General features: G+C 36.7%; 1 protein-coding gene across 1 annotated transcript; it reads left to right on the top strand.

The window, feature by feature from the left end:
• Positions 1 to 1357: 1357 nt before the first annotated feature.
• On the top strand, positions 1358 to 27766 carry LOC116146644 (the record flags this gene model as incomplete). Its single annotated transcript, XM_031432062.1, is given in 58 exon segments — positions 1358 to 1361; positions 2378 to 2581; positions 2674 to 2740; positions 3115 to 3186; positions 3270 to 3341; positions 3441 to 3512; positions 3833 to 3904; positions 4028 to 4099; positions 4219 to 4290; positions 4377 to 4451; positions 4561 to 4632; positions 4741 to 4812; positions 4900 to 4965; positions 5508 to 5573; positions 5797 to 5838; positions 6340 to 6404; positions 6615 to 6991; positions 7162 to 7360; positions 7465 to 7647; positions 8102 to 8220; positions 8541 to 8751; positions 8855 to 9086; positions 9201 to 9351; positions 9685 to 9964; positions 10292 to 10434; positions 12540 to 12750; positions 13212 to 13329; positions 14868 to 14941; positions 15097 to 15284; positions 15447 to 15514; positions 15713 to 15853; positions 16263 to 16624; positions 16741 to 18226; positions 18359 to 18410; positions 18638 to 18733; positions 19341 to 19564; positions 19889 to 20874; positions 21332 to 21346; positions 21468 to 21540; positions 21971 to 22114; positions 22360 to 22431; positions 22547 to 22618; positions 22828 to 22899; positions 22987 to 23061; positions 23176 to 23247; positions 23356 to 23427; positions 23516 to 23581; positions 23985 to 24050; positions 24215 to 24259; positions 24416 to 24480; positions 24638 to 25055; positions 25230 to 25372; positions 25467 to 25613; positions 26111 to 26229; positions 26549 to 26759; positions 26862 to 27093; positions 27180 to 27330; positions 27674 to 27766. Coding segments are annotated over 58 exon segments (9489 nt in total), but the record flags the coding sequence as incomplete, so codon positions are not given.

The raw sequence follows: 27766 nt of genomic DNA, 5'->3' as shown, positions 1-27766 counted from the left end.
AATTCATGGAGCAGGTTGAACGTCAGAACTCCATGTGTAAAGCCCAAAAGGCTTAAATGCGCATGCCCCATTCAGACGGCCATAACTTTTGATTCGGGAAGAGTTACGGGGCCTGTAAGATACCGTTGGAAAGCTCATTCAAAGCCCGTTAAATGTCCGTTGATGTGGAATAATGTGGAACGTCTGGTGAATGAATTCAAGGAGCGGGCTGAACTTCAGAAGTCTGTGCGTAAAGCCCAAAGGGCTTAAATGAGCATGTCACATTCAGATGGCCATAACTTTTTATCAAGGAAGAGTTACGGGGCCTGTAAGATACCATTTGAAATCTCATTCAGAGCCCGTCGACGTGGACTTATGTAGGATGTCTAACGGATGAATTCATGGAGCAGGCTAAACGTCAAAACTCCGTGCATAAAGCCTAAAGGGCTTAAATGAGCATGCCCCATTCAGACGGCTATAACTTTTTATCTGGGAAGAGTTACGGGGCCTGTAAGATACCATTGGAAAGCTCATTCAGAGCCCATCAGAAGTTTATCGACGTGGACTAACGTAGAATGTCTGGTGGATGAATTCATGGTGCGGGCTGAACGTTAAAAGTCCGTGCGTAAAGCCTCAAGGGCTTAAATGAGCATGTTCCATTTAGACGACCATAACTTTTTATCCGGAAAGAGTTACGGGGCCTGTAAGACACCGTTGGAAATCTCATTCAGAGCTCGTCGACGTGGATTGATATAGAATGTCTGACAGATGAGTTCATAGAGTGGGAAAAACATCAAAACTCCGCGCGTAAAGCCTAAAGGGCTTAAATGAGCATGCCCCATTTAGCAGCCATAACTTTTTATCCGGGAAGAGTTATGGGGTTTTAAGAAACTGTTGGAAAGCTCATTTAGAGCCCGTCAAAAGTCTGCTGACATGGACTAATGTAGAACGTCTGGGGGATGAATTCATGCAGCGGGTTGAACGTTAGAATTCCGTGCGTAAAGCCTAAAGGGCTTAAATGAGCAAGTCCCATTCAGACGGCCATAACTTTTGATCCGGGAAGAGTTATGGGGCCTGTAAAATACCGTTGGAAAGCTCATTTAGAGCCTGTCAAAAGTCTTTCAACAAATATATCTTATGAAAATTACAATACAGCCCCAACTATGTACATAAATTATAAATATATTTTAAGTATCTGTTGGTTTCATCCTGGGTACCTAGACCTCGGTTTCGATTCCTAAAGTAGTGGAACCAGAACCGAAACCGTATAGTGTTAGTTCCACCAAATTTGGAACCGAAACTGACACCTTGGGTACCTGTTGGTTCAGGTTCTACCTAAAAATTTGCACACCCCTATCAAATAGCATAACATAGCACAATGGGTAATTTCCTTTATTTTATATTAAAGTAATGCTAGTTTCACAAAGACACATACAAAGGGATAGATAAAGACAATCCTCACCCTTGATTTTTATGATTTCTCTCTCTCTTTTTCTGTTTTTCTTTGTTTTTTTCTTCTTAATATTGTTACTTTGTAACCCTCTTTGTATGGTCTTTGTAAGGGTAACATTTTTCTTTATATTAACATAAATTTTAAAACATTATGATATCATCAGAGGGTGTAATTGTTCTGACAATTTTGTCAAAAATGGGGGCTACCTTTTATTTTCCATAATGGTGGTAGCTTAAAAGTCAGCAAAATTTTGGGGGTATACTGAAATATCCCAATTTATATTTAATGCGGAATAATTATAAACCACAGAAAGGAGGAGAAAAAGAACTCAGTCAAGTCCACTGGGACCCAGAACAAGTCTTCACAAGTCACAACTACTTGGGCTTGATTTATTGGACTTGACTAAGAGCAGTTGTAATTGAATCAATATAAATAATAATAATAATATCTTGGTTGATGCTGGTATGAATATGATAATGGTGATGAAATCATCAGCATCAGCTTCAGTTTCAGTAGTAGTTTGGTTGTACGTGAGTTGGATTTTCTTGAACCTTCTTGTGCTTCATGTAGCTCAAGCTCAGAAGAATAATCAAACTCAATCTCAACTCTCAAGCTACTACAGCTCCTCATGAAGGTCCGCCTCTAAGTTCTATCTTTTCTTTTTATAATTTTAGCTCTGAAAGAAAGATCCAATGAGCTTGCCATAGGAACAGTTAAAATAGAAAACTATGCAGGCAAACTATGCTTATGGTTGATAAAAGAACTGAGAAAAATATTCTAAAATAGCTCTTCATACTGAATTCGTTCTTGATTTCCTCTTTTTCTGCTGCTTTCCTATAGACTTCTTTCATCAGTCTTTTTTACGTTTACTATCACCTGTTAATGCTAAAAGATACTGATTTTCTAGCTAATATCTACATGTTATCATTGTTCTTCTGAAAACAGTGAAAGCATTGAATGCATTATATGAGAAATGGGGGATATCTACAAATCAAAGTCAATGGAATATAAGTGGATAGCCATGCAGTGGAGCCGCCATTAACTCCTCGATAGCCATTGGTACCGATGGTTACAACCCTTTTATTAAATGTAATTGTTCTTACAGGAAAAAAAACTCTTTGCCACATTGTCGAGATGTAAGTACTACATGTTTCTCTTTTTACTGTACACAAAAGGACCTTTCTTTAATTTTAAACCTTTTATTACTGCTTACTTTTACATTTTCTTAAAATACAGGCAAGTTTACGCACTGCAAGTTGATGATGTGATCCCAGATGAACTATGGAGTTTGAATTTCCTGACCAATCTGTATGATTTTGTATATTTGATTAAAACTTATTTCAATTCTGTATTATTTTATCGAGTAATAAAATATTTTATTTTATTCTTATTTAATGATCTTTAACTCTCTCCATAATGAAAAGACCAAAAAAAAAGTAAAAATTTAGAATAACATAGAGTATCATATCATTTATACTACCATTTGAGTTTTTTTCTTTATAATCTATATTTGCTTTAATTGTGATTAGTTGTTATTAAATGCAATAACTTGACATGTATGGATTAGTTTCTGGTTTCATGTAAGTAATACTATGGCAGTATCATAAACATTGTATCCACATCATAAAATATTTGGACTTGGTGTTCTTAAATACTTCTTACCTTTTCTCTGTTTCTAATAGGAAGGTGGGAATAAATCTCTTGTCAGGGCCACTGTCTCCATCTGTCAGCAATCTAACTGCAGTTAAATACCTTTTAGCAGCTGATATAAATTTTGATTTTGAAACTCATAATATTTTCTCCTTTTCTGATGTTAGTTAATCCTCATTCTGATTAGGAACTTTGGCATTAATACATTATCTGGGCCGCTTCCAAAACAGCTTGGCATGCTTCCTAAGTTAATAGTATTGTAAGTTCAAAGTTTATCCCCTATAATTTATCTAAATGAACTCTGTTGTGTAATTACGTTACAATTCATAACTGAAGAACTAAATTCTTGGGGATGTAGAGGTATTGGAACGAACAATTTCTCTGGTTCTGTGCCACCTGAGCTTGGTAATTTGTCAAATTTAGAGCAACTGTATATTGGAACATTGAGACTCTCTGGTCCTCTACCATCTGAGCTTGGTAATCTGACGAAATTAAAGCTATTGTAAGTTGTTATAGACTTCTCGGTTTCATTTTCAATGCAAATTTTACTTATATTGAGCATATATCCATCCTACTCTATAATGTTCTGCACATGGATGCATTTGGTCTTAGCTTTAACATAAACCAAAATTCTCAGTTACTTCACATAAGATTATAATATATGATGTGTTCGTTTACTAGGTGATGGCTTTTGTAGGAAACAAGTTACTGAATTGTGATCAAATTTATAAATATTTTTCGCCTTGGCAGATATATGGATAGTTCTGGAGTGAGTGGTGAGATTCCTTCAAGCTTTGCTAATCTAAGGAACCTGGAGTCACTGTAAGGACTTTTTGATTATGTTAGTTCGCTAATTGGAAGTTTTCCTAATGTGGATATACATTCTGCTGATAAAAAATGGCTTGTAACAGATCTTAACTAAACAATTTCTTTTCCTGTACTCAGGTGGGCTTTTGACGTTGAACTTAAAGGAAGGATCCCTGACTTTATAGGAAATTGGTCAAAACTTCAAGTCTTGTGAGTAAACTATTCTACTTTTGTTTCTCTCTTTTCTGCTGAAATTTCCTTCAGTTATTTTAACTTCAAGCTTCTTCAATGAGAATTTAAATTTTCTGTTGTCATACATGTTATTATAGGAGGTTTCAAGGAAACTCTTTTGATGGGCCAATACCATCATCCTTTTCCAAGCTGAGAAATTTGACAGAGTTGTGAGTGTTTACCTGCAACATTTCATTGATCATGTTAGAATTTCCCAATAATCAATGCTAACAATCCCTTGGAAATGAAAATGTAGGAGAATAAGCGATTTATCCAATGGGAGTTCATCATCGTTGGCATTTCTAACGAATATGAAAAAATTAACTTACTTGTATGGCAAAATTGTCAAAGTTCTAATATCTTATGTTGAATTACCTCTACTTTTGCGTTTTTCTTCTTGTTCTTTCCTTGATCTCGACTATTGGTTTCATATATTGCAGAGAACTAAGGAATAACAAAATTTCCTATTCAATTCCATCTGATGTTAACCACTATTGGATTCCTCAATATCTGTTAGTTAATTATTCCCTATTCTCTTTTTTATTTTTCCCCCCATTACTTTTTGGTTGGTAGCTAGTTTCTTCATCTTATAATTTTGTAATCCTTATATTTTTCTTCAGGGATCTGAGTTTCAACAATATAAGTGGACAAATTCCCGGTTGGCTTTTCGGGTCAACTGTGTTGACTCACCTGTAATCTATCATTTCCTCTTGTTGTGTCATTTACGTCCCAGAATAATCTCATTATATTGAAACATGTATTGCTGCTTTTGTACTCAGGTTTCTAGGAAATAATAGGTTAACTGGACCCCTGCCTGCCTATAAAGATGAGAATCTTGTCAACATGTAAGTACTTTTAAAAGATTTGCTTTGATCTCCGTACTTATTATTATATTAATATATCAATTTTACAGATAATTTTAATGGGAGCAAGCCATTCAATCAAAATGCTAAACTTGCATTCCAGTTTCTCTGTTTAGTGCTTTCCCATTATGAAATCAAAGATGTAAAACATATTCCTACCATCAATCATCTGTATATTGTTTTGATCCATCCAAATTTTATATATGGATATTAATAGAAAAATAATGACTAACATCCAGATTGGTACTTGTCAATTTTCTTTCTTTTACAGAAAACATATGAATCCATAATCCTGAATTTTGCTTTTTTGTTATATTGCATTGTTTCTCTTTGCTAAATATGGACTAACAATTCTATCTAGGCTTGTTAAGTAGACTTGTGGGGTTCTCGTGAAAAATGGAGAAGTTTAACTTTAGGATGGTGTAAAAAGATTACAGTAAAAATCAATGTGACTTGGATAATGCCTGAATACTAAATAGTAGCTGTAGTGTGTAGCTAAATTTTTTCTTTGCTTGTGCTTGCAGAGATGTTTCATACAATTATTTATCGGGCAGCCTTCCTTCTTGGATAAACAGACAAAATTTACAACTGTAAGTCCTGAAATTCTTTTAAATTTAGATTTTTTAACTATATTTCACTTCCTTTTTGTTAAATTCTTTCATTTTTCTAGTTTAATATTCTATGTTCTTTACAAGAAATATATTCTGTTAGCTCCTAGGTAACATTTCATTGAAAACTTCATTTCTAGTAAAGAATTGTATTCTATATATTGGGATGAAACTAACATTGCGAATTTATGAGTGCAATCTGCAGAAATTTAGTCGCCAATAACTTCACTCTTGAAAGTAGCAGCAGGTGATTATCTCATTTCTACGTTTCATTCAAATGCATGAAACTCTCTGTGGCAAATGTTTGAAAGCATTGTTGTCTACTTAAGTTGTTGATGGTTCATTTGAGGATTCTTTTAGCATGTTAACCTGTACTCTCAATTTTTTAGAAATAAGTTTAATGTATAAAAAAGTAACCATACTCTTACTTTGAAGACAAGGGTTAATGAGATCAGGTTAACTTTTAATAACAAGGCGTTAACAGAAATGTTTACAAGGTGTTAAAAAAACGTTTTCTTCGAGAGAGCAGTAATTTTTTTATCCTGGTTGCATGTCTTCTGGCAATATTTTCTTTGGCCTTCATATACTTTTGTTTTTGCTTTTAAACTATGATTCTTTAATAATTATATCAATTGAATATCAAAATCCAATGAATAAACCAGTAGAAATGGGTGCTTTAGTGGCAAGTTTTTGTGCTGTCATAATTAATTAAGTTCCTCGTATAAGTGTATTCTTCTTTTCCCCTCAGTGTTTTGCCACATGGTCTAAACTGTCTCCAGCACAATTTTCCTTGCAATCGAGGTTCTCCAGTCTGTAAGTGCAACTCCATTATGTGGTTTAAGAGTTAAATGTAGTAACAGTAACTAAGGTCAAAAGAGAAAGGAAGGATCTATTTTGGGATAAGCTTGATCTAGGAGAAGTACCATAGATATTATAAATCAAACTTTTGGACATATTCTTGCTTTTGTAGATTGGGATACCTTTTCTGGGCTTGCTTTGATAAGTGGCTATATTGGTATGCAGATTCTAGCTCTGCGGTTAATTGTGGTGGTCCCCAAATTACATCTTCTAATAATATTGTGTATGAGATGGATAATGAGACTCTTAGTCCAGCTACATACTATGTGACTGACACAAACAGATGGGGAATTAGTAATGTCGGATATTTTACTGGGACCAATAATCCGTGGTCTACAATTTCTTCTCAGTCTCAATTCACAAATACTCTTGACTCAAAACTTTTCCAGTCAGCACGGGTTTCCGCTTCATCTCTAAGATACTATGGTTTAGGCCTTGAAAATGGAAACTATACTGTGACTCTCCAGTTTGCAGAAATAGCTGATTTGGGTACTACCGGGAGGAGAAGTCTTGGGAGGCGTGCTTTCGATATTTATGTTCAGGTATTCCTTACATCCTCGGATCACTTTAGCCAGAAAAGCCTCACCCATGCATCACACAGGTTTATACTGAAGTTCAAGCATGATCAAACGACCTTAAATGTATTATGTTTCCGATTATACTGCTTTCAAATGTTACTAGTTTTCTTTCAAAATGAATCTGTTTATTCCAGGGAGTTAACGTTGAAAAGGACTTTGACATAACAAGGGTAGCAGACGGAGTCCCTAGAAGAGCAATTCAGAGAAAATATACGGCTCGGGTATCTGAGAACTACATGGAAATCCACTTTTTTTGGGCTGGGAAAGGGACTTGCTGTATTCCCAACGATGGTTCATATGGACCTTCAATTTCTGCTATCAGTGCTGCTCCAGGTTAAAGAAATAGCAACTTCTTTTGTTTTTTTCCCTTTATCCTCTTTTGGTTGATTTCCTAGCATTAGATAAGATATTGATTTAACTACTAAGCTTTGATACAGATTTCGAACCTACGGTAAGACCTCTAAGTGGACGAAGTCCTATCACTAAGAAGAATAGAACAGGCTTTATTGTTGGTGTTGGTGTTGTGGTTGTATTTTTGTTACTTGTTTCAATTCTTTCAATTTTCTTTATTGTCCGAAGAAGAAGAAGAAGAAGAAGAAGGCCACAGATTGATGATAAAGGTAAATCAAAAGATCTTCGCTACCACTAACGTCTTATCTATCTATCACATTTCCTAAAGAAAAAGGGAACAATGGACTTAACAAATGCTTGTTCAATTTATAAAGCAGAGGTCCATTAGTGAGTTCTGAAATGCAGTACAAGTTAATATGATTTAACATGGATAAGAAATTAAATCTCAGCTATTTTATTTCAGTAGCATCTTAAAAGAAACCAATATACATCAATTTATATCCACAAGCAGTTTGGTCAACTACGTTTTGCTTAATTGCCATTACTTTTTACCGAATTGCTTTCTGGCCCTTTCATGTCACACAAAAATCTTACCCTCGATTAGACAATTTCAAATGTTCTTGCCAGCTTTTTCTCAGCTTTAATATGACAAAATATTCCCAGAAGTATTTGATTAGACTAACGAGTCACAACAGTAAGCTATGTTAATTGTTGAATTTTCAGAGCTTCTAGGGATAGATGTTAGACCATACACTTTCAGTTATGCTGAACTAAGGACTGCTACAGAAGGCTTCATTCCTGCAAATAAGCTTGGAGAGGGAGGATTTGGACCAGTTTATAAGGTAAGTCATTGCTCTAATCAAATGCCAAACAGGGTGCTATGTACATTTTTGTGCCTTATGATTAATTGTTTTTCCAGAACAAAATACAGGTTGCAGCATTACTTTTTGTCATAGATCAATGTAAAACACAATCTTTTCGCTTTATCTAGATAGGAAACTTTTGATTTATGTTGTATTTGGTGCATATAATGTTGTATTTGGTTCATGAAGTGAGCCTTCTAATAATTAGAGCATTGAAAAAAATAAATAATAAATACAAAAAGTTAATCAAGTTTTTACTGATTTCTTTGACCAATTAACTTAAACTATTTACTCGATAGGGAACACTCTGTGATGGAAGGGTCATTGCTGTGAAGCAATTGTCTGTAGCATCCAACCAGGGGAAGAGCCAATTTGCTGCAGAAATTGCTACTATATCTGCTGTGCAGCACCGTAACCTTATAAAACTTCATGGATGTTGTTATGAGGGAACACAACGAATCCTTGTTTATGAATATCTTGAAAACAACAGTCTTGATCAAGCACTATTTGGTATGTGAATAGCATGTACGTCAGTACTATGTTTTTCATGGGAGTCCTAGCATTATTGGGTATGGAAATCACAGTTCAAACTATATATGACATTTGTGAATAGGAAAAGGAAGTTTGAATCTTAATTGGTCGATGCGTTATGATATTTGTTTGGGAGTAGCAAGAAGTCTAGCTTATCTTCATGAAGAGTCGAGGCTTCGAATCATACACAAAGATGTGAAGGCCAGTAAAATTTTGTTTGATGGTAATCTCATCCCGAAAACATCAGATTTTGGTTTGGTCAAACTTTATGATGATAAGAAGACCCACATAACCACCCGTGTTGTAGGGACAATGTAAGTTTTTCTGAAGATTCATATAGTCATTCTTCTTACATTTGTTAATACCACCATTTTTTTTAATTCATTGAGTATATGGTAATGAATATTGCTTTTGTTGCATTGACATAGTGGATATCTTGCACCAGAATATACCATGCATGGACATCTAACAGAGAAGACTGATGTGTTTGCCTTTGGAGTTGTGGCTCTTGAGGTTGTTAGTGGGAGGCCAAACTCAGATTCAAGCTTGGAAGAAGAGAAGATGTATCTTCTTGATTGGGTATGAATGACATTTCTGTACTATATTTCACATCAATTCTCTTCTTTTATTGGAGTCCAAAATGATTTCTAGCCTTGTGTTTTGGTTTGCATCATCATGATAACAGCACCAATGAATATTTTATATATTATTGCGAGTTCATGAAAGCTAAAGTATATATTAACTGTGAATTCTAAAGTCCCAGGAAAGAAAATAGAAGAATTCCAGCAGTCTAGATGAGTATAGTTTGTCACTTTTCTAAGATACGAGTCAAACTTGATATGTATGCTAACGCCTTTTTTTCCTTCTGATCCAATCACTCGTATCATAATTCGTATCTTTCCTACTTCCCAGGCTTGGCACCTATACGAGAACAATCGCCAACTCGAACTAGTGGACTCCAAATTATCAATATTTAATGAGGAAGAAGTAATACGCCTAATAGGGGTAGCTCTTCTGTGTACTCAAACATTGCCTTCATTGAGGCCATCGACGTCCCGTGTGATTGCAATGCTTTGTGGAGATATTGAAGTGAGTACAGTGAATTCCAAACCAGGATACTTGACTGAATGGACATTTGATGATGTGGCCACCTATGTTACTGATGATACAGCTGAGGAATTTGATGATACAGGTGAAGAACGTGATGATACTAGCAATTACATCTCCTCAACAAGCTTAAGTATAGTGGATAAAACTCCCCAAAGAAGTACTACTAAAGGCCTTCTCCATTGATTGGCTTTCAGTTTAGATTCCATTTCTGTTTCTTATTAGTTCCCCACAAGATGATGCTTTAAAATGTAACACAAATAAACTCAAGTCAATTATATGTACATGTACATAGGGCATTGATTTTTAATTACTTGTGAACCTCTGCCAGAACCATTCTGATTGGCACTATCAATGTTGAAAACTTAAGTTGATCTTTTAGTCTATTTTGAGGAATATAAAAAAATTGCAGAAACTTCAATGTCAGGATACTTGACTACCTGGAAATTTGATGATGTAACCACATTTGTTTATGCAACTAAAGCAAGCGATTCTCCCAGCCATTACACTTCTTCTTCAAGTAAAGGAGCTAAAGCTTCACATTACACCCCTTGTGTATAAATATATTTCATTCCCCATTCACATGGGTATCGCTCTTTATATAGGTTCTTGGACTTCGGAATTTATATTTGAGTAGAGACTTTTTTCCACTCAAGTGTTGTCTTAATGACAAATTTTCATCCAAAAAGTTTCAAAATATCACTTTCCTACTCAATATTTATATTCTGTTAATACCTAAAATATATTTCACTTTCTCAGCCGACGTTCGACGAGTTACCAAGAGCTAGAGTAAGAGGATTTTTGTAAAGTAGAGGCCGTTGGATTGAATGGTGGCGACCAATTGAAAATTCACCGTCGAAATCAGTCGGAAATCAACTCAGAATAGGAAACCCTAACTTTGTGGTGGCTAACAATCAGCGAGAAATCAAATGTCGAAGTGAGAGGGGTTTTATAGAGAGGAGACCAGAGGTTCAAATGGTGGTGACGAAGAAAATTTTTGTTATTATAATCGGTTTTAGGTAATAACGGAATATTAACTTTGGATGAGAAAGTGGTATTTTGAAACTTTTTGAGTGAAAAAGTGTAATTAAGGCAAACCTTGGGTGGGAAAAAGTAGTTTACTCTTTATATATTTAAGATTTGGGTTAAGGGAATAATACTTGTCTAATAAAACTCAAAACAATCTTTTGCAATCCCGTGACCCGGGATTTGACAGAAATATATAAAAAGATTAAAAAAAAAAATAACGTTCCATGTTTTCCATTGGCTAAATTTTATTCCCCCTTAAGAGATTGTTTAATTACAATGACCCCTACTGTCATCGGAAAGTCTCCAAATGCTCCCAACCAGCCAGCCAGGCACCAGCTGACTTACGTTTTGCTTAATTGCCATTACTTTTTACCGAATTGCTTTCTGGCCCTTTCATGTCACACAAAATCTTACTATGCCTCGATTAGACAATTGCAAATGTTCTTTCCAGCTTTTTCTCAGCTTTAATATGACAAAATATTCCCAAAAGTACTTGATTAGACTAACAAGTCACAACAGTAAGCTATGTTAATTGTTGAATTTTCAGAGCTTCTAGGGATTGATGTTAGACCATACACTTTCAGTTATGCACTTATGCTGAACTGAAGACTGCTACAGAAGGCTTCATTCCTGCAAATAAGCTTGGAGAGGGAGGATTTGGACCTGTTTATAATAAGTCGTTGTTCTAATCAATGCCAAACAGGGTGCTGAGCACATTTTATTGCCTTATATGATTAATTGTTTTTCCAGAACAAAATTAGGTTGCAGCATTGCTTTTTGTCATAGATTCAATGGGAAACACAATCTTTTCACTTTTTTTTTTTTTTTTTTTTTTTTTCCTGTTAAACCCGGTAATTTTAGTAAAAGAAAAGAATAAAGAATAAGAACCTATAAAAGGATCACCCCTTTAGAGACAAGACCCTGGGCATACCCAAGGCCAAGGCACAAGGCCATACAAATTACCAAAAGAAGCCGAAAAAAAAACACTCCTTGGACGCAAAAGAGAAATAAACTACCCAAGACCCTAGAGTCTATACAAAAAAGCCTGCACAAGCCAAGAAAAAAACAAGGCTGGAGCTTCTTGACCCTCCAAAGATCAAAAGGCAAAACCCACAAGACCAAAAAGACATCCCAAGCTACTTTAGTTCCACTACCAAGAAATTGTTCATTCCAATGTGCCAACCAATTACGAAGCTGATTAACGTGCAAATTTAACAAAGAAATCATAATCCCAGTGCTTCTACATATATTACAAGGAAATAATTCCAAATGAACCAGACAAATACTCCATGGCCAACCACAGCAAACCTCCAGAAGAGTCAAGCAAATCTGCAGGTGGGCTACTGCAGAATTTTCTGCTATAGCTCCCTGAGATTCTGCAATTCCTTCCACACCCACCACAGTCAAACCTTGGCCTGCTACAGCCCAAAACAGAAGACAAAGGCCTAACCTGCAAATCTTTTCAGTTTATTTAGCTAGGAAACTTTTGATTTATGTTCTCTTTGGTCCATAAAATATTGTATTTCGTACATGAAGTGAGCCTTCTAATAATTAGAGCATTGAAAAAAAGTAAATAATAAATACAAAAGGTTGATCAAGTTTTTACTGATGTCTTTCTCTTTACTCAATAGGGAACACTCTGTGATGGAAGAGTCATTGCTAAGAAGCAATTGTCTATAGCATCCCACCACGGGAAGAGCCAGTTTATTGAAGAAATTGCTATTGTATCTACTATGCAGCATCGTAACCTAGTAAAGCTTCATGGATGTTGTTACGAGGGAGCAAAACGAATTCTTGTTTATGAATATCTGGAAAATAAAAGTCTTGATCAAGCATTATTTGGTATGTGAATAGCATGTCAGTACTATGTTTTTATTGGGAGTCCTAGCATTATTGGGTATGGAAATCAATATTCAAACTTTTATATGACTTTTGTGAAGCAGGAAAAGGAAGTTTGAACCTTGACTGGTCAACGCGTTTGATATATGTTTAGGAGTAGCAAGAGGTCTAGCTTATCTTCTTGAAGATTCGAGATTTTGAATCATACATAAAGACGTGAAGGCTAGTAATATTCTACTTGATGGTAATCTCATCTTCAAAATATCAGATTTTGATTTGACCAAACTTTATAATGATAAGAAGATTCACATAAGCATCTGTGTTACAGGGATAATGTAAGAGATTTGAAGATTCATATTTTTATTGTCTTCCTAAATCTGTTAAGATCTTTATGTTTTATGTTCATGGAACATACTGTATTGAATTACTTTTGTTGAATTGACATAATGGATATCTTACACTAGAATATGCTATGCGTGGACATCTTACAGAGAAGATTGATGTGTTTGCCTTTGAAGTTGTGGCTCTAGAGGTTGTTAGTGGGAGGCCAAACTTAGATTTAACTTTGGAAGAAGAGAAGATGTATCTTCTTGATTAGGTATGAATGACAATTATGTAGAATATTATACCTCAGTGCCCTTCTTTTACTAGAGCCAAAATGATTTCTAGCCCTTTGTTTTGGTTTGCATCATCGTAATAACAGCACCAATAAACATTTATTATTGTCAGTTCATGAAAACTCAGGTATATGTTTACAGTGAAACAAAGTACCTGAAAAAAATGGAAGAATCCCAACAGTCTAAATGAGTCTAGTTTGTCGCTTTTTGATGACACGAGTCAAATTTGATGTGCATGCCAATACCTTTTATCCATCAGCCACTCATATCATAACTTGTATCTTTCCTGCTTCCCAGGCTTGGCATCTATACCAGACGAATCGCCTACTCGAACTGGTGGACTCAAAATTATCAAAATTCAACAAGGAAGAAGTAAAACGCTTGATAGGGGTGGTACTTTTGTGTACACAGTCATTGCCGTCATCAACGCCATCTATGTCCCGTTTGATTGCTATGCTTTGTGGAGATATTGAAGTGAGTACGGTAAATTCCAAGCCCGGAAACTTGACTGAATGGACATTTGCTGATGTGGCGAGTGGCGACCTTTTTTTTGTGATTATACAACTGAAGGAAGTGATGATGGTAGCCATCACATCTCTTTAACAAGTTTAAGTACAATGGATAAAGCTCCCCAAATAAGTGATAACTCAAGCCCCGCTCCATTGATTGGCTTTTAGTTTAGATTCCACTTCTGTTTCATATTAGTTCAACACAAAGTGTTCTTCATAATGTCAAAATAATGTCTCACTGAACCATTCTCATTGTCACTATCAATGTTGAATAATTTGGTTGATCTTTTAGTTTAGTAAGAGGAATACAAGAACATTAAAGTAACAGATGATTGAAACCAACATTTACAGTGAAACTAAAAACAAATATTCATCATATTATTTCATTATTATCCATATAAAGCAATAAATTACGGAAGCAAAACAGAGTATTCTGCCCTTATGGGCACATCCCAAAACTAATTCTCCACCAATTCAATGGACAAAAAAACCCCAAACCCATCTGCAAAAACCCTAAATCTAACTACACAAAAGGACTCTAGTCAAGCCAAGAACCATACAAGAAACTACAAAGGAAAAATATACTAAAGTTAAATATTGGCTGCATTGAAGAAAAACAAAGTGAATTTATAAAATAAAAGCTAAATAAATTTATTTATATACTATTCTATGGATTAGGTATAGAAATTTGCATTCAAACGTACAATTAAATTGGAAACAAATTGACTTGGAAATGATGTCAACTTCGAGTCTTCGACCAAGAAACCACAGAGAAAAGGGGAGAGAGAGACAACAAAAAAAGTAGATAGCTGAAGTCAACTTCGACTCTTCGACCCAGAAAAGGTAAGTCTTCATGACGATCGTGATGATGAAATGGCCATTCGCCAGCTATTATATGCTTGAAGTGAAGCATAATATTGGCTCATGCATGTACGATCATGGTGATGAAATCGCCAGCTTCAATTTCAGTTGTTGTTTGTTTTTCTTATGTGAGTTGGATTTTCTTGAACCTTCTTGTACATCATGTAACTCAAACTCAAGCTCAAGTTAATACTGCTCCTAACGAAGGTCTGCTTCCAAATTCCCTCTTCTTTTTTTTATTATTTTAGTTTAAATTTTAAAGAAAATACAAACGTACTCAAATTGGTGTATCTTTGCTTTCATATGAGGGTGATTTTCTAGCTAATACATACTTGTTTTCATTCTTCTGATAATGGTGAAAGCACTGAATTCATTATTTGAAAAATGGGGGATATCTGCAAATCAAAATCACTGGAATATAAGTGGAGAGCCATGCAGTGGAGCTGCCATTGACTTCTCCGTCGCCATTCGTGCCGATGCTTACAACCGTTTTATCAAATGTGATTGTTCTTACAATAACAACACTCTCTGCTATATCATCGAGATGCAAGTGTCTTAACATTTAAACCTTTGAATAAACAGAAAAAAGAAGAAAAAAATTCAAACTCCGTATTTGAGGGTCACATGTTTCTTTATTTAGTGTACACAAAAGGACCTTAATTTCAATGATTTCATGGTTTCTTACTTTTACATTTTCTCAAATTATAGGCAGGTTTACGAACTGAAAGTTGAAGGTGTGATCCCAGATGAGATATGGAGTTTAAATTTCCTCACCAATCTGTATGGTTTATGCTTAATTATTTCAATTGTTTTTAATTTTTAGACCATTAGATGAGGATGACTGGTTATTAAATATTTTACTTTATTCTTATTTAGTAATGTTAAATCTCTAGACATGACACTGTATCAACTTCACAAAATGATTTGAGCTTTGTGTTCTTAAACATTAATTTTACCTCTTGTTTCTGTTTCTAATAGGAACGTGGAACGAAATCTTTTGTCAGGTCCCTTGTCTCCATCTGTCAGCAGTCTGATACAACACGCGAAGTGCTGGTGTATAACAAGAGGCGTGGGAAGAAGCACCAGGGGATCAATAGCGTTAAAGGAAGCAGCTAAAGTGTGAATTGAAGGTAGAGGGACAGGTGGCGAAAGATAACTGGTGGAGGGACAAATTCTGTCAGGAGAAGAAATGAATAAAGGGAGCAGCAGAGGAGGAAATAATCATCGAAAGAGAAGTTAGGAAAAGGGGAGGTAGCTGGCCCTCGAAGTCCAGCATATCTGTTTCTATTTTGTTCTATTGTTGGTTCCTCTTATTTTCATTGTTTCCATTGGTGACTAACTAAATTCAGTAGATCTGGTATTGAGATACAAACCATACTGGTGTAAAGCTGATGTTATCAATGAAATTCACTTATTCTGGAATTCTGGAATTCTTAATGTTGCAATAAACTGCTGTTGTTTCTGTCATGAGCTGTGTGTGTGTGAATGACTGAGAATTCTGGGTAGGTTCGCAACAAATTGGTATCAGAGCCAGTGTGTGGGTTATGGTAGCTACCAGAATGGACTTTAGACTTGAAAATGTGGAACGGGAGGTGATGAAATTGGGCGTGGATATGGGGACGATTCGCGAATGCATGGTAGAGATACAGAGTTGGATGAGGAGAAAGGATGAAGAAGAAGCTGGACGTGGGGAACAAAATTCATCCAGAAACGTGAGAAATCAAGAGGGGGAAAATCAAAACAGAGCAAGTGGATCAGGGAGTTTGGAACAAAATCAGAGTGAGTTGAGGGGAAGGAAACTGGAATTACCCATTTTTGTAGGTGAGGATCCTTACGAGTGGATCTTTAGAATTGAAAGGTATTTTACTCTGAATGGAATCCCTGATGAAGGTAAGCTAACAACTGCGGCAGTGTGCATGGAATGGGAAGCCATTAATTGGTATCAATGGATGGAGGTCAGGGCACCTGTAACTTCGTGGCCATCATTCAAACTTGCCTTAATTCAGAGATTCGCGGATCTCAAGAGAGTAATCCTTATGAAACTCTTATGGCCATGAAGCAAAACAGTACAGTCACTGATTACAGAAGAAGATTCGAAGCGGTAGCTGCTTTGCTGGTGGAAGAGAAAGATGAGATCCTGAACGCCGTGTTTTTAAATGGGTTAAAGGCAGAAATTCGAGCTGAGCTGAGGCTGATCCAGCCCACTTCCCTTCTCCAAACAATAGAGAAAGCCCACAGAGTAGAGGAGCGTAACCGAGCTTTAGAGGAACTTAAGACAGGACCAGCAAGAACCCATAGGTGGAATGGACCTAGATTAAATGTCGGGTCAAGCAATATTGGATCCAGGAGTTTCAACCCAACCTCAACCCGATCGGGAGATTCACTGAAAGCCCCAATTTCGACGGAATCCCTAAAATCAAACTCTTTCTCAAATTCATTCTCCAATTCCGGGCGACGAAACGCAGATGGTGCTGCCGTGGGTTCATCGGTAAATTCTTCTCCTCGCGAATACACCTCTACAACATTCAGACCCTTCAATAGAACCTATCCACCACGGCGTGAATTTCCTTTTCAAAAAATGACTGAGACCGAAATACAGCGGAAAAGAGAGAAAGGGTTGTGCTTCAAGTGTGATGGGAAGTATTTCTTTGGCCATAAGTGTGGGGAGAAGCAGTTTCAAGTAATCCTTGTTGATGAAGAAGAAGAAGAAGAATTGGATCCGGGAGACGTGGAAATCAGTGAAAGAGCGATGGCAGAACAAAGCCAAGGTAATGTTGAACTTTCCCTTAGCTCGGTTGTTGGAATCAATGGCCCAAAAACGATGAAGTTAAAGGGAAGTATTATGGGTAAGGAAGTTATTATCTTGATTGACAGTGGTGCTTCCCACAATTTCATTAGCCGAGAGTTTGTAGATAAGCTGGGTATTGCTGTAGAACGAACACAGGCGTTTGGGGTGAGAGTTGGAGATGGATATAAAGTACGGTGTGAGGGAGAGTGTAAGGCAGTATGTTTGGAAGTCCAGAGAGTACAAATAATTCAAGATTTTTTTCCTTTTGACATGAGTAGTGCAGATGTGGTGCTAGGCATGGCTTGGTTGGAAACATTAGGAGAGACTACGATGAATTGGAGGAAGCAGGTGATGAAATTTAAATTGGGTGAGGAAACGGTGACAATTATGGGGGATCCTGCACTTAGCAAACCAATGGTTTCCTTGAAAGCCATGCTCCGAACGTTGAGGAGTGAAGGAACTGGATACATGGTTGAATTTGGACAGTTGCACAAACAGTCAGATGAAGAGGCCAATGTCAGTAGCAGGTTGCTTCCAGTGTTAGAACAATTCAGATCTATCTTTGAGGCTCTGCCGGAATTGCCCCCTAGTGGACCACAGGATCATGCAATTCGATTAATACCAGATGCCCAACCCCCAAACCTTAGGCCTTATAGATACCCGTATTACCAGAAAAACGAAATTGAGAAGATCATTGGGGAGATGTTAGCCTCGGGGATTATTAAGCCTAGTATCAGTCCTTTTTCCAGTCTGATGCTGTTGGTTAAGAAAAAGGATGGTGGCTAGAGTTTTTGTGTAGATTATAAGGCACTCAATAAACTAACCATTCCCGACAGATTTCCCATTCCCGCCATTGATGAATTGTTCGATGAACTTGGGGGAGCTGAGGTATTTTCCAAGCTGGACTTAAAGTCAAGTTACCACCAAATCAAAGTGCAATCTGAGGACACGCACAAGACGGCTTTCCGCACTCATGAAGGGCATTACGAATTCCTAGTTATGCCCTTCGGACTGACCAACGCCCCATCCGCATTCCAAGCTTTGATGAACGAGGTATTCAGGTCTTACCTTCGAAAATTTATTCTGGTTTTTTTTGATGATATTCTTGTGTACAGCAAGTCAATGGAAGACCACATGCAGCACCTCAGTCTGACATTTCAGAAACTGCTGGAGCACCATTTAGTGGCCAACCAAAAAAAATGTTCCTTTGGGCAACCCCAATTGGAATATTTGGACAATTTAATTTCAGAAGACAGATTGGCGGTGGATCCCTCTAAAATTGAGAGTATTGTCGACTGGCCCCGCCCAACAGATATTAAAACACTCAGAGGGTTCCTTGGACTGACTGGGTACTATAGACGGTTCGTAAAAGGATACAGAAAAATCTCACTTCCCCTGACTAACCTGTTAAAAAAGGATGCCTTCAGTTAGGGTGAGCAACCGCAGTCAGTATTTGAAGCTCTGAAATCTACTCTGAGTAGTGTACCAGTGCTAAGGATGCCTGATTTCTCTAAATAGTTTGTTATTGAAACGGACGCATCGGGGTTTGGATTGGGAGTTGTCTTAATGCAAGAAGGGCAGCCTCTTGCATTTCTCAGTAAAGGTCTGTCCACCAATTCGAAACTCAAGTCGGTTTATGAAAGAGAACTGATGGCTATTGTGTTGGCAGTCCAGAAGTGGAGACATTATTTGCTAGGCCGACGCTTTCTCATCAGAACTGACCAGAAAAACCTCCATTCCCTTACTGAACAGAGATTTTTGAATGAAGACCGATAGAAGTGGGTGTTAAAACTGCTCGGGTTACAGTTTGAAATACAGTATCGACCCGGGCCAGAGAACAAAGCCGTTGATGCTTTATCCAGGAGGCCTGAGAATGTGGAGATTAACGCCATTTCAGTGGGCTTTTTCGGTGGGTTAGATGAACTGGAAGAGGCCATCCAAAAAGATGACAAGTTGCGGCAGCTCACACAAAAGCTCCTGGTCGACCCTCATTGCCATCCTCCTTTCAAGCTAATGGGTAGACACCTCATGTATCACAACAGGTTGGTTGTTCCGAAACAAGGCCCTCATATTCAAAAACTTTTGCATGAATTCCACTCATCCCCGATTGGAGGTCACGCTGGATTTTTTCGAACTTACAAACGGCTGATGAATGTGTTTTATTGGGATGGAATGAAGAGGGATATCTAGACATATGTGAACTCCTGCAATGTGTGTCAACAGAATAAATATGAAGCATTGCGACCTGCCGGATTATTACAGCCCCTCCCTATTCCAGTTCAGGTTTGGGAAGACATTTCTATGGACTTTATAGTGGGACTCACAAAAGTGCACAATGTGGACACTATCCTGGTGGTAATCGACAGGCTCACTAAATATAGCCACTTCCTCACACTCAAACACCCTTTAACAGCAAAGGACGTGGCAGCAGCATTCATTAAAGATGTAGTTAAGCTCCATGGGTTTCCAAGAACGATTGTGTCGGATCGCGATCATGTGTTCATGAGCCATTTTTGGGGAGAATTGTTCAAACAGGCTGGAACTAAACTTCATATGAGCTCGGATTATCATCCGCAGACGGATGGGCAAACGGAGGTTATTAATAGGTGTTTGGAAACTTACCTCCGCTGTTTTGTGGGAAATCAGCCTCGGCAGTGGCCTCACTGGATTCCGTGGGCAGAATTCTGGTTCAACACTACATATAGCAGCTCCACGGGTATGAGCCCTTTCAAAGCTTTATACGGAAGAGACCCTCCAGCGTTGTTGAAATACACAGACCACAGTTCTCCGGTGGATGAAGTTAATCAACAAATGCAGACCCGCAACAGCATTTTACTTGAGCTTAAGGAGAATTTGTACAAAGCTCAAAACCGCATGAAAAATTCTGCAAATGAGAAGAGAAGGGATGTCCAATTTGAAGTTGGAGAATCTGCCTACCTGAAGCTACAGCCCTACCGTCTGAAATCTCTAGCTTTCCGCTGCAATGAAAAGCTAAGTCCCAGGTTCTATGGCCCTTTCCAAGTCCTTGAGAAAATTGGTTCCACAGCTTACAGGTTAAAACTACCAGAAACTGCCCGTATCCATAATGTGTTTCATGTGTCTCCACTCAAGAAGGCCAATTTTCCACCACAACATATTCAGCCTCTTCCGGATTCACTAAATGAGGACCTGGTCTTAGTGGTTGAACTGGAGGAAGTACTTAAGCTCCGCAGGTTACTCAATGGACAAAGAGAGGTTCTTGTTAAGTGGAAGGGGTTACCCCACCATGAGAATACTTGGAAAGAATATGACACCCTGAAACTGCAATTTCCTTCATTCCACCTTGAGGACAAGGTGGCTCTCCTTCGGGAGGGTATTGATACAACACGCGAAGTGCGGGTGTACAAGAAGCGTGGGAAGGAGCACCAGGGGATCAATAATACTAAAAGAAGCAACTAAAGTGTGAATTGAAGGTAGTGGGACAGGTGGCAAAAGATTACTGGAGGAAGGGTAAATTCTGTTAGTAGAAGAAATGAATAAAAGGAGCAGCAGAAGGGTAAATAGGCATCGAGAAAGAAGTTAGGAAAAGGGGAGGTAGCTGGCCCTCGAAGTCCAGCATATCTGTTTCTATTTTGTTCTATTGTTGGTTCCTCTTATTTTCATTGTTTCCATTGGTGACCAACTAAATTCAGTAGATCTGGTATTGAGATACAAACCATACTGGTGTAATGCTGATGTCATCAATGAAATACACTTATTCTGTTATTCTGGAATTCTTAATGTTGCAATAAACTGCTGTTGTTTCTGTTATGAGCTGTGTGTGTGTGAATGACTGAGAATTCTGGGTAGGTTCGCAACACAATCTAACTGCAATTAAATACCTGTAAGCAGCGGATAAACAAATTTTGATTTTGAAGCTACTACAATTTTTCTTTTACTGATGTTAATTAGTTCCATTCTGATCAGGAACATTAGCGTTAATACATTATCTGGGCAGCTTCCAAAAAAAACTTGGCATGCTTCCTGAGTTAATAGCACTGTAAATTTAAAGTATATCCCTTTTCTTTTTTTTTTAAGAATATCTAGATATCATATGATTGAAATAACTGCAAAGATTTAACAAGTTGTCAACAAAAGTTAAAGATCTATTTAATGAATCATAGAATTCTATGTAGTATAGATTGACCAACTCAAAAAAGCAATGGAAAACTCGAGCAACCATGCCAATAGCATGAAATCAACCCAAAACTATTTCCCAATCGAAGCGTATGAATATATTTTTATTATATATTCTTCACATCTATCTTCAAAGATCTTTTTATTGCTTTCTTGCCAAATCACCCAAAAAAAAACGTTGCTGAGTTAGCAAAAGTTTGTCCCCGTCTTTAACTATGTGACTTCTAAATTCTAATGATTTATCTGAATGGACTCTTTTTTGTAACTGAAGAACTATATTCTTGAGGATGTAGAGGTATTGGAACAAACAACTTCTCTGGTCGTGTGCCACCTGAGCTTGGTAATTTGTCAAATTTAGAGCAACTGTATATGTCAGCATTGAGACTCTCTCGTCCTCTGCCACCTGAGCTTGGTAATTTGAAGAAACTAAAGAAATTGTAAGTTGTTGTAGACTTTTCAGTTTCATTTTCAATGCAAAATTTTACTGACATTGAGCATATATTCTACCCTATTATGTTTTGCACAAGATTCAAACGGTGGAATTCATTCTTCTGTTACTTTACATAAGATTCTACTACAATATGTTGTGTAATTCGTTTACTTGGAAATGGCTTTTATGGTAGACAAGTTACTGAATTGTGATGAAATTTATTAAAAAAAAAAAAAGTCTTTGCTTGGGCAAATATATGGACAGTTCTGGAGTGAGTGGTGAGATTCCTTCAAGCTTTGCTAATCTACAGAACCTGGTTCAACTGTAAGAACTTTTTGATTTTGTTCTGGTAATTGCAAATTCTCTAATACAGATATACATCCTGCTGATGAAAAATGGCTTGGATCAGTTCTTAAACAAATTCTTTTATTGTGCTCAGGTGGGCTTCTAACATTGAATTTACAGGAAGGATCCCTAACTTTATAGGAAATTGATCAAATCTTGAAACCTTGTAAGAAAACTATCCTAATTTTTTTCTTTATTTTGTTCTCAGTCACTCTTAAGTTATTTTAGCTTCAAGTTTCTTCACTGTGAATCTAGAATCAAACACTCTTATTATAATGTTTGAGACTGAGAATATTTGGGTACTTAAAGGTACATTCTACTTTGAATGCTACGTCAATACAGTTCAAAATTTTCTTTTCCTAAATGTTATTGCAGGAGGTTTCAAGGAAACTCATTTGAAGGCCCGATACCATCCTCCTTTTCCAAGTTGACAAAGCTGACTGAGTTGTGAGTGTTCACCTACAACATTTCATTGATCATGTTTGAATTTCCCAATAATCAATGCTAACAATCTCTTGGAAAATGAAAATGTAGGAGAATAAGCGATTTATCCAATGGGAGCTCATCATCATTGGCATTTCTAACAAATATGAAAAAACTAACTTACTTGTAAGGCAACACTGTCAAGTTCTAATATCTTGTGTTGAATTACCTCATGTATACCTTTTGTGTTTTTCTTCCTCTTCTTTCTTTGATCTGGAATGTTGGTTTTATATACTGCAGAGAACTAAGGAATAACAAAATTTCCGATTCAATTCCATCTAACATTGGCGATTACCAGAGATTGGTGCATCTGTAAGTTATTTATTCCCCTTTCAACCTTTTATCTTTCCCTCCATTACTTTTGGTTGTTAGCTAGTTTCTTCATCTTACAATTGTGTAATTGTATTACTTTTTCTTCAGGGATCTGAGTTTTAACAATCTACGTGGACAGATTCCTGGCTCACTTTTCAGTTTGACTTCATTGACTCACCTGTAATCCACCATTTTTGCTTTGTGGTTTCATTTACCTCCAAGAATTTTCTCATTATATAGAAAAATGTACTGCTGGTTTTGTACTCAGGTTTCTTGGAAATAACAAGTTAAATGGTACCCTCCCTGCAGAAAAAAGTCAACATCTACTCAATATGTAAGTACTTTTGACATATGTGCATCAATCTCATTTCAACATACCAGAAAGGAATTGCTCTACTAATTGATGTATCAACTGGAAAGGTTAATAGTTACTAACAAGTTTTGTTGGGAACCCTGGCTTGCTGCAAAAGTCACTCACATAAAAGGATAAACTTGCATTTTGATTAATCTTCACAATTTCAAGTGCATTGCTTCTCTTTGGATAATGTAAATTAACACGCTTAGCTAAACTTGTAACATAGACTTGTGGGATTCTTGCAAAAACATGGGGAACTTGCAGTTTTAGATGGTGTCAAAAGCTTATCAAAAACACTCATGTGAATTGGATAATGCCTGAATTTTATACTTACTAGCAGCTGCATTGAGTAACTAATAGTCTCCTCACCTGATGCTTCCAGAGATGTATCTTACAATAATCTAGTTGGCCGCCTTCCTTCTTGGATCAGCCATGAAAACTTACAACTGTAAGTTCTTAAATTCTTTTAAACATATAATTTCTGTAAAATTAGTACTATATTTCACCTTTTTTAGTACCTACACTATGATGAAACTAACTGTATATCATCTTTCTTTAGTATTTACACTATGATGAAACTAACATTCAGAATGTTATTGGTACAATGTGCAGTAACTTAGTTGCCAACAACTTCAACCTAGAAAGTTCTAACAGCAGGTGATTCTCTGGTTCTATGTATTATTGAAATGCTTGAAACTTTCTATAACAACAGTGAAAATTAATAATAATGGACAACTTATAGAAATGGGTGCTTTAGTGGATAGTTCCAGCTGTCTAACATAATTTCGATATTCCTTCTTCCTCTTCCTTCAGTGCTTTGCCACATGGGCTGAACTGTCTCCAACGCAATTTTCCTTGCAATCGAGGTTCTCCAATCTGTAAGTACAACTTCTATATTTTGTGGTTTCAAGAGTTAAACACATTAATAGTAATAAGGTCATATCTAGGAGGAGTACCATAACAATTATAAATTAAACATTTAGACATGCATATTCTTGATTTTGTACCTTGTTAAGTCACTGTACTAGTATGCAGATTCTAGCTTCACCGTTAAATGTGGTGGTAAAGAAATTACATCTTATAATGGTATTTTGTATGAGAGTGATGATGAGAATCTTGGTCCAGCTACATACTATGTGAGTGCAGATAGACAGAGAGTTAGTAATATTGGATATTTTACTGGGAGAGAAAATCCAACGTATAAAAGTTCTTATACCTCTGAAGTCACAAATACTCAGGACTCAGAACTTTTTCAAACAGCTCAAATCTCTGCTTCATCTCTAAGGTACTATGGTTTAGGCCTTGAAAACTGAAACTACACTGTGACTCTCCAATTTGCAGAAATATATGATTTTGATACTACCGGATGGAAAAGTTTGGCAAGGCATGTTTTCGATATATATGTTCAGGTATGTATTACACGTTCAGATTATTTTAGCCGAAGCTCACCTATGTATCACATCTGTTTATGATGAAGTTAAAGCAAGATGAATGACCTTAAATGTATTTTGTTTCCCAATAACTTTCTCCTGTCAACTGTTACAGGTTTTCATTTCAATCTTTAAATCTGTTTGTTCCAAGGAAATCATGTTGAAAATGACTTTGACATAATAAGTTTAGTCCCTAGAAGAGCATTTTAGAGAGAATATAAGGCTCAGGTATCTGAAAACTACCTGGAAATCCACTTGTTTTGGGCTGGGAAAGGAACTTGCTGTATTCCTGATCAAGGTACATATGGACCTTCTATTTGGGCCATCAGTGCTACCCCAGGTTAAAGAAATACCAACTTCCTTTTTTTCTTTTTCCTCTTTTGGTTGATTTTCTTAGATTATGTAAGATATTGAGTTAACTACCTTCAATACAGAATTCAAACCTACTGTAAGACCTCCAATTCAGAAGAACAGAACAGGCCTAATAGTGGGGATTACAGTTGGTGTTGGGGTTGTATTTCTGTTACTTCTTGCAGTTTTCTTCATTGTCCGAAGAAGAAGGCAACAGACTGATGATGACAGTAAAAAAAAAGATCTTCGCTATCACTAACGCCTTATCTATCATATTTCCTAGAGAAAAAGGGACCAAAGGATTTAACAAATGTTTGTTCAATTTACAAAACAGAGGTCCATTAGTAGGTTCTTAAATGTAGTACAAGTTAGTGCAATAAATAGGATTGAACATAAGTAAGAAATTAAAGTTCAGCTGTTTTACAATACATTTGACCTTTCTAATAAGTTTTATTTTCAATAGCATCTTAAAAACAACCAAAATAATTCAATATACATACACAAGCAGTTTGGTCAACTACGTTTTGCTAAATTATATTGCAATTACTTTTTACCAAACTGCTTTCTGGCCCTTTCATGTTACTCAAAACGTTACTATGCCCTGATTAGGCAATTGCAAATGTTCTTTCCAGCTTTTCTCGGCTTTAACTTGGCAAAAGATTCCCAGAAGTATTTGATTATCTAACAAGTTCACAACAGTAAGCCATGTTAATTGTTGAATTTTCAGAGCTTCTAGGGATAGATGCTAGACCATACTCTTTCAGTTATGCTGAACTGAGGACTGCTACAGAAGGTTTCAATCCTGCAAATAAGCTTGGAGAGGGAGGATTTGGACCAGTTTATAAGGTATGTCATTGTTCTCATCAGTGCCAAACAAGTGCTGAGCACATTTCAGTGCCTTAACATTAATTGTTTTTCCAGAACTAAATACAGGTTGCAGAATTACTTTTTGTCATAGGTTCAACGAAACATAAATCTTTTGGTTTTATACAGCTATGAAACTTTTGATTTATGTTTTTTTTATCCATAAAATATAGTGTTTGGTCCATGAAGTTGAGCCTTCTAGTAATAGGAGCATTGAAAAAAGATAAATAATAAATATCCAAAGTTGATCTAGTTTTTCCAGATTTCTCTCACCTGTTAACTTGAACTCTATACTCAATAGGGAACACTCAGTGATGGAAGGGTGATTGCTGTGAAGCAATTGTCTGTAGCATCCCACCAAGGGAAGAGCCAGTTTGTTGCAGAAATTGCTATCGTATCCGCTGTGCAGCACCGTAACCTAGTAAAACTTCATGGATGCTGTTATGAGGGAACACAGCAAATCCTTGTTTATGAATATCTGGAAAACAAGAGTCTTGATCAAGCATTATTTGGTATGTTTATAGCATATTATCAGTACTATGTCTCCTTTTGGAGTCGAGCATTATTGAGTATAGAAATCACAGTTCAAACTTTCCTATGACTTCTGTGAGCAGTAAATGGAAGTTTGGATCTTGATTGGTCGACACGCTATGATATTTGTTTGGGAGTAGCAAGAGGTCTAGCTTACCTAAATGAAGAGTCGAGACTTCGAATCATCCATAGAGATGTGAAGGTTAGTAATATTCTACTTGATAGTAATCTCATCCCCAAAATATCAGATTTTGGTTTGGCCAAACTTTATGATGAGAAGAAGACCCACATAAGCACTCGTGTTGCAGGGACAATGTAAGAATTTTTGAAGATTCATATTTTCATTTCCTTCTTAAACTGGATGTACTGTAATGAATGTTGCTTTTGTTACACTAACATAGTGGATATCTTGCACCGGAATATGCCATGCGTGGACATCTTACAGAGAAGTCTGATGTGTTTGCCTTTGGAGTTGTGGCTCTGGAGGTTGTTAGTGGGAGGCCAAACTCAGATTCAAGCTTGGATGAAGGCAAGATGTATCTTCTTGATTGGGTATGACATTTTGGCACTATTTTTTCCCCCTTTTACGATTCAATTAGAGCATACGAAGACTGGATTTTTACTGCACAGTCCATATTTTCTGTAAAAGGTTTGATTTAAATTCAGGAATGATTTTGATTTAGTGTGTTGAGGAATTATGTGAGACCAAGTAAACTCATCCTAGTGCTTGATAAACAAATTTGAAAGAATCAATCCCTTGCAGCACGGTTCAAGTCCTGTATGCAAAGCTGTGGATCAACCTAGGCCAGATTTGATTTGTATGCTATTACCTTTTTTTGTTTTCTATTTCTCTTCCTGATCTCACCCATACCATAATTCCTGTCTTTCCTCCCAGGCCTGGCACCTATATGAAAACAATCGCCATCTAGAACTGGTGGACTCAAAATTATCTAAATTCAGCAAGGAAGAAGTAAAATGCCTGATAGAA

This window comes from Pistacia vera, unplaced genomic scaffold, assembly GCF_008641045.1.
Source record: "Pistacia vera cultivar Batoury unplaced genomic scaffold, PisVer_v2 Contig480, whole genome shotgun sequence".
NCBI lineage: Eukaryota > Viridiplantae > Streptophyta > Magnoliopsida > Sapindales > Anacardiaceae > Pistacia > Pistacia vera.
The sequence above is the reverse complement of the archived record's forward strand: the minus strand, read 5'-3'. Positions and strand labels throughout refer to the sequence as shown.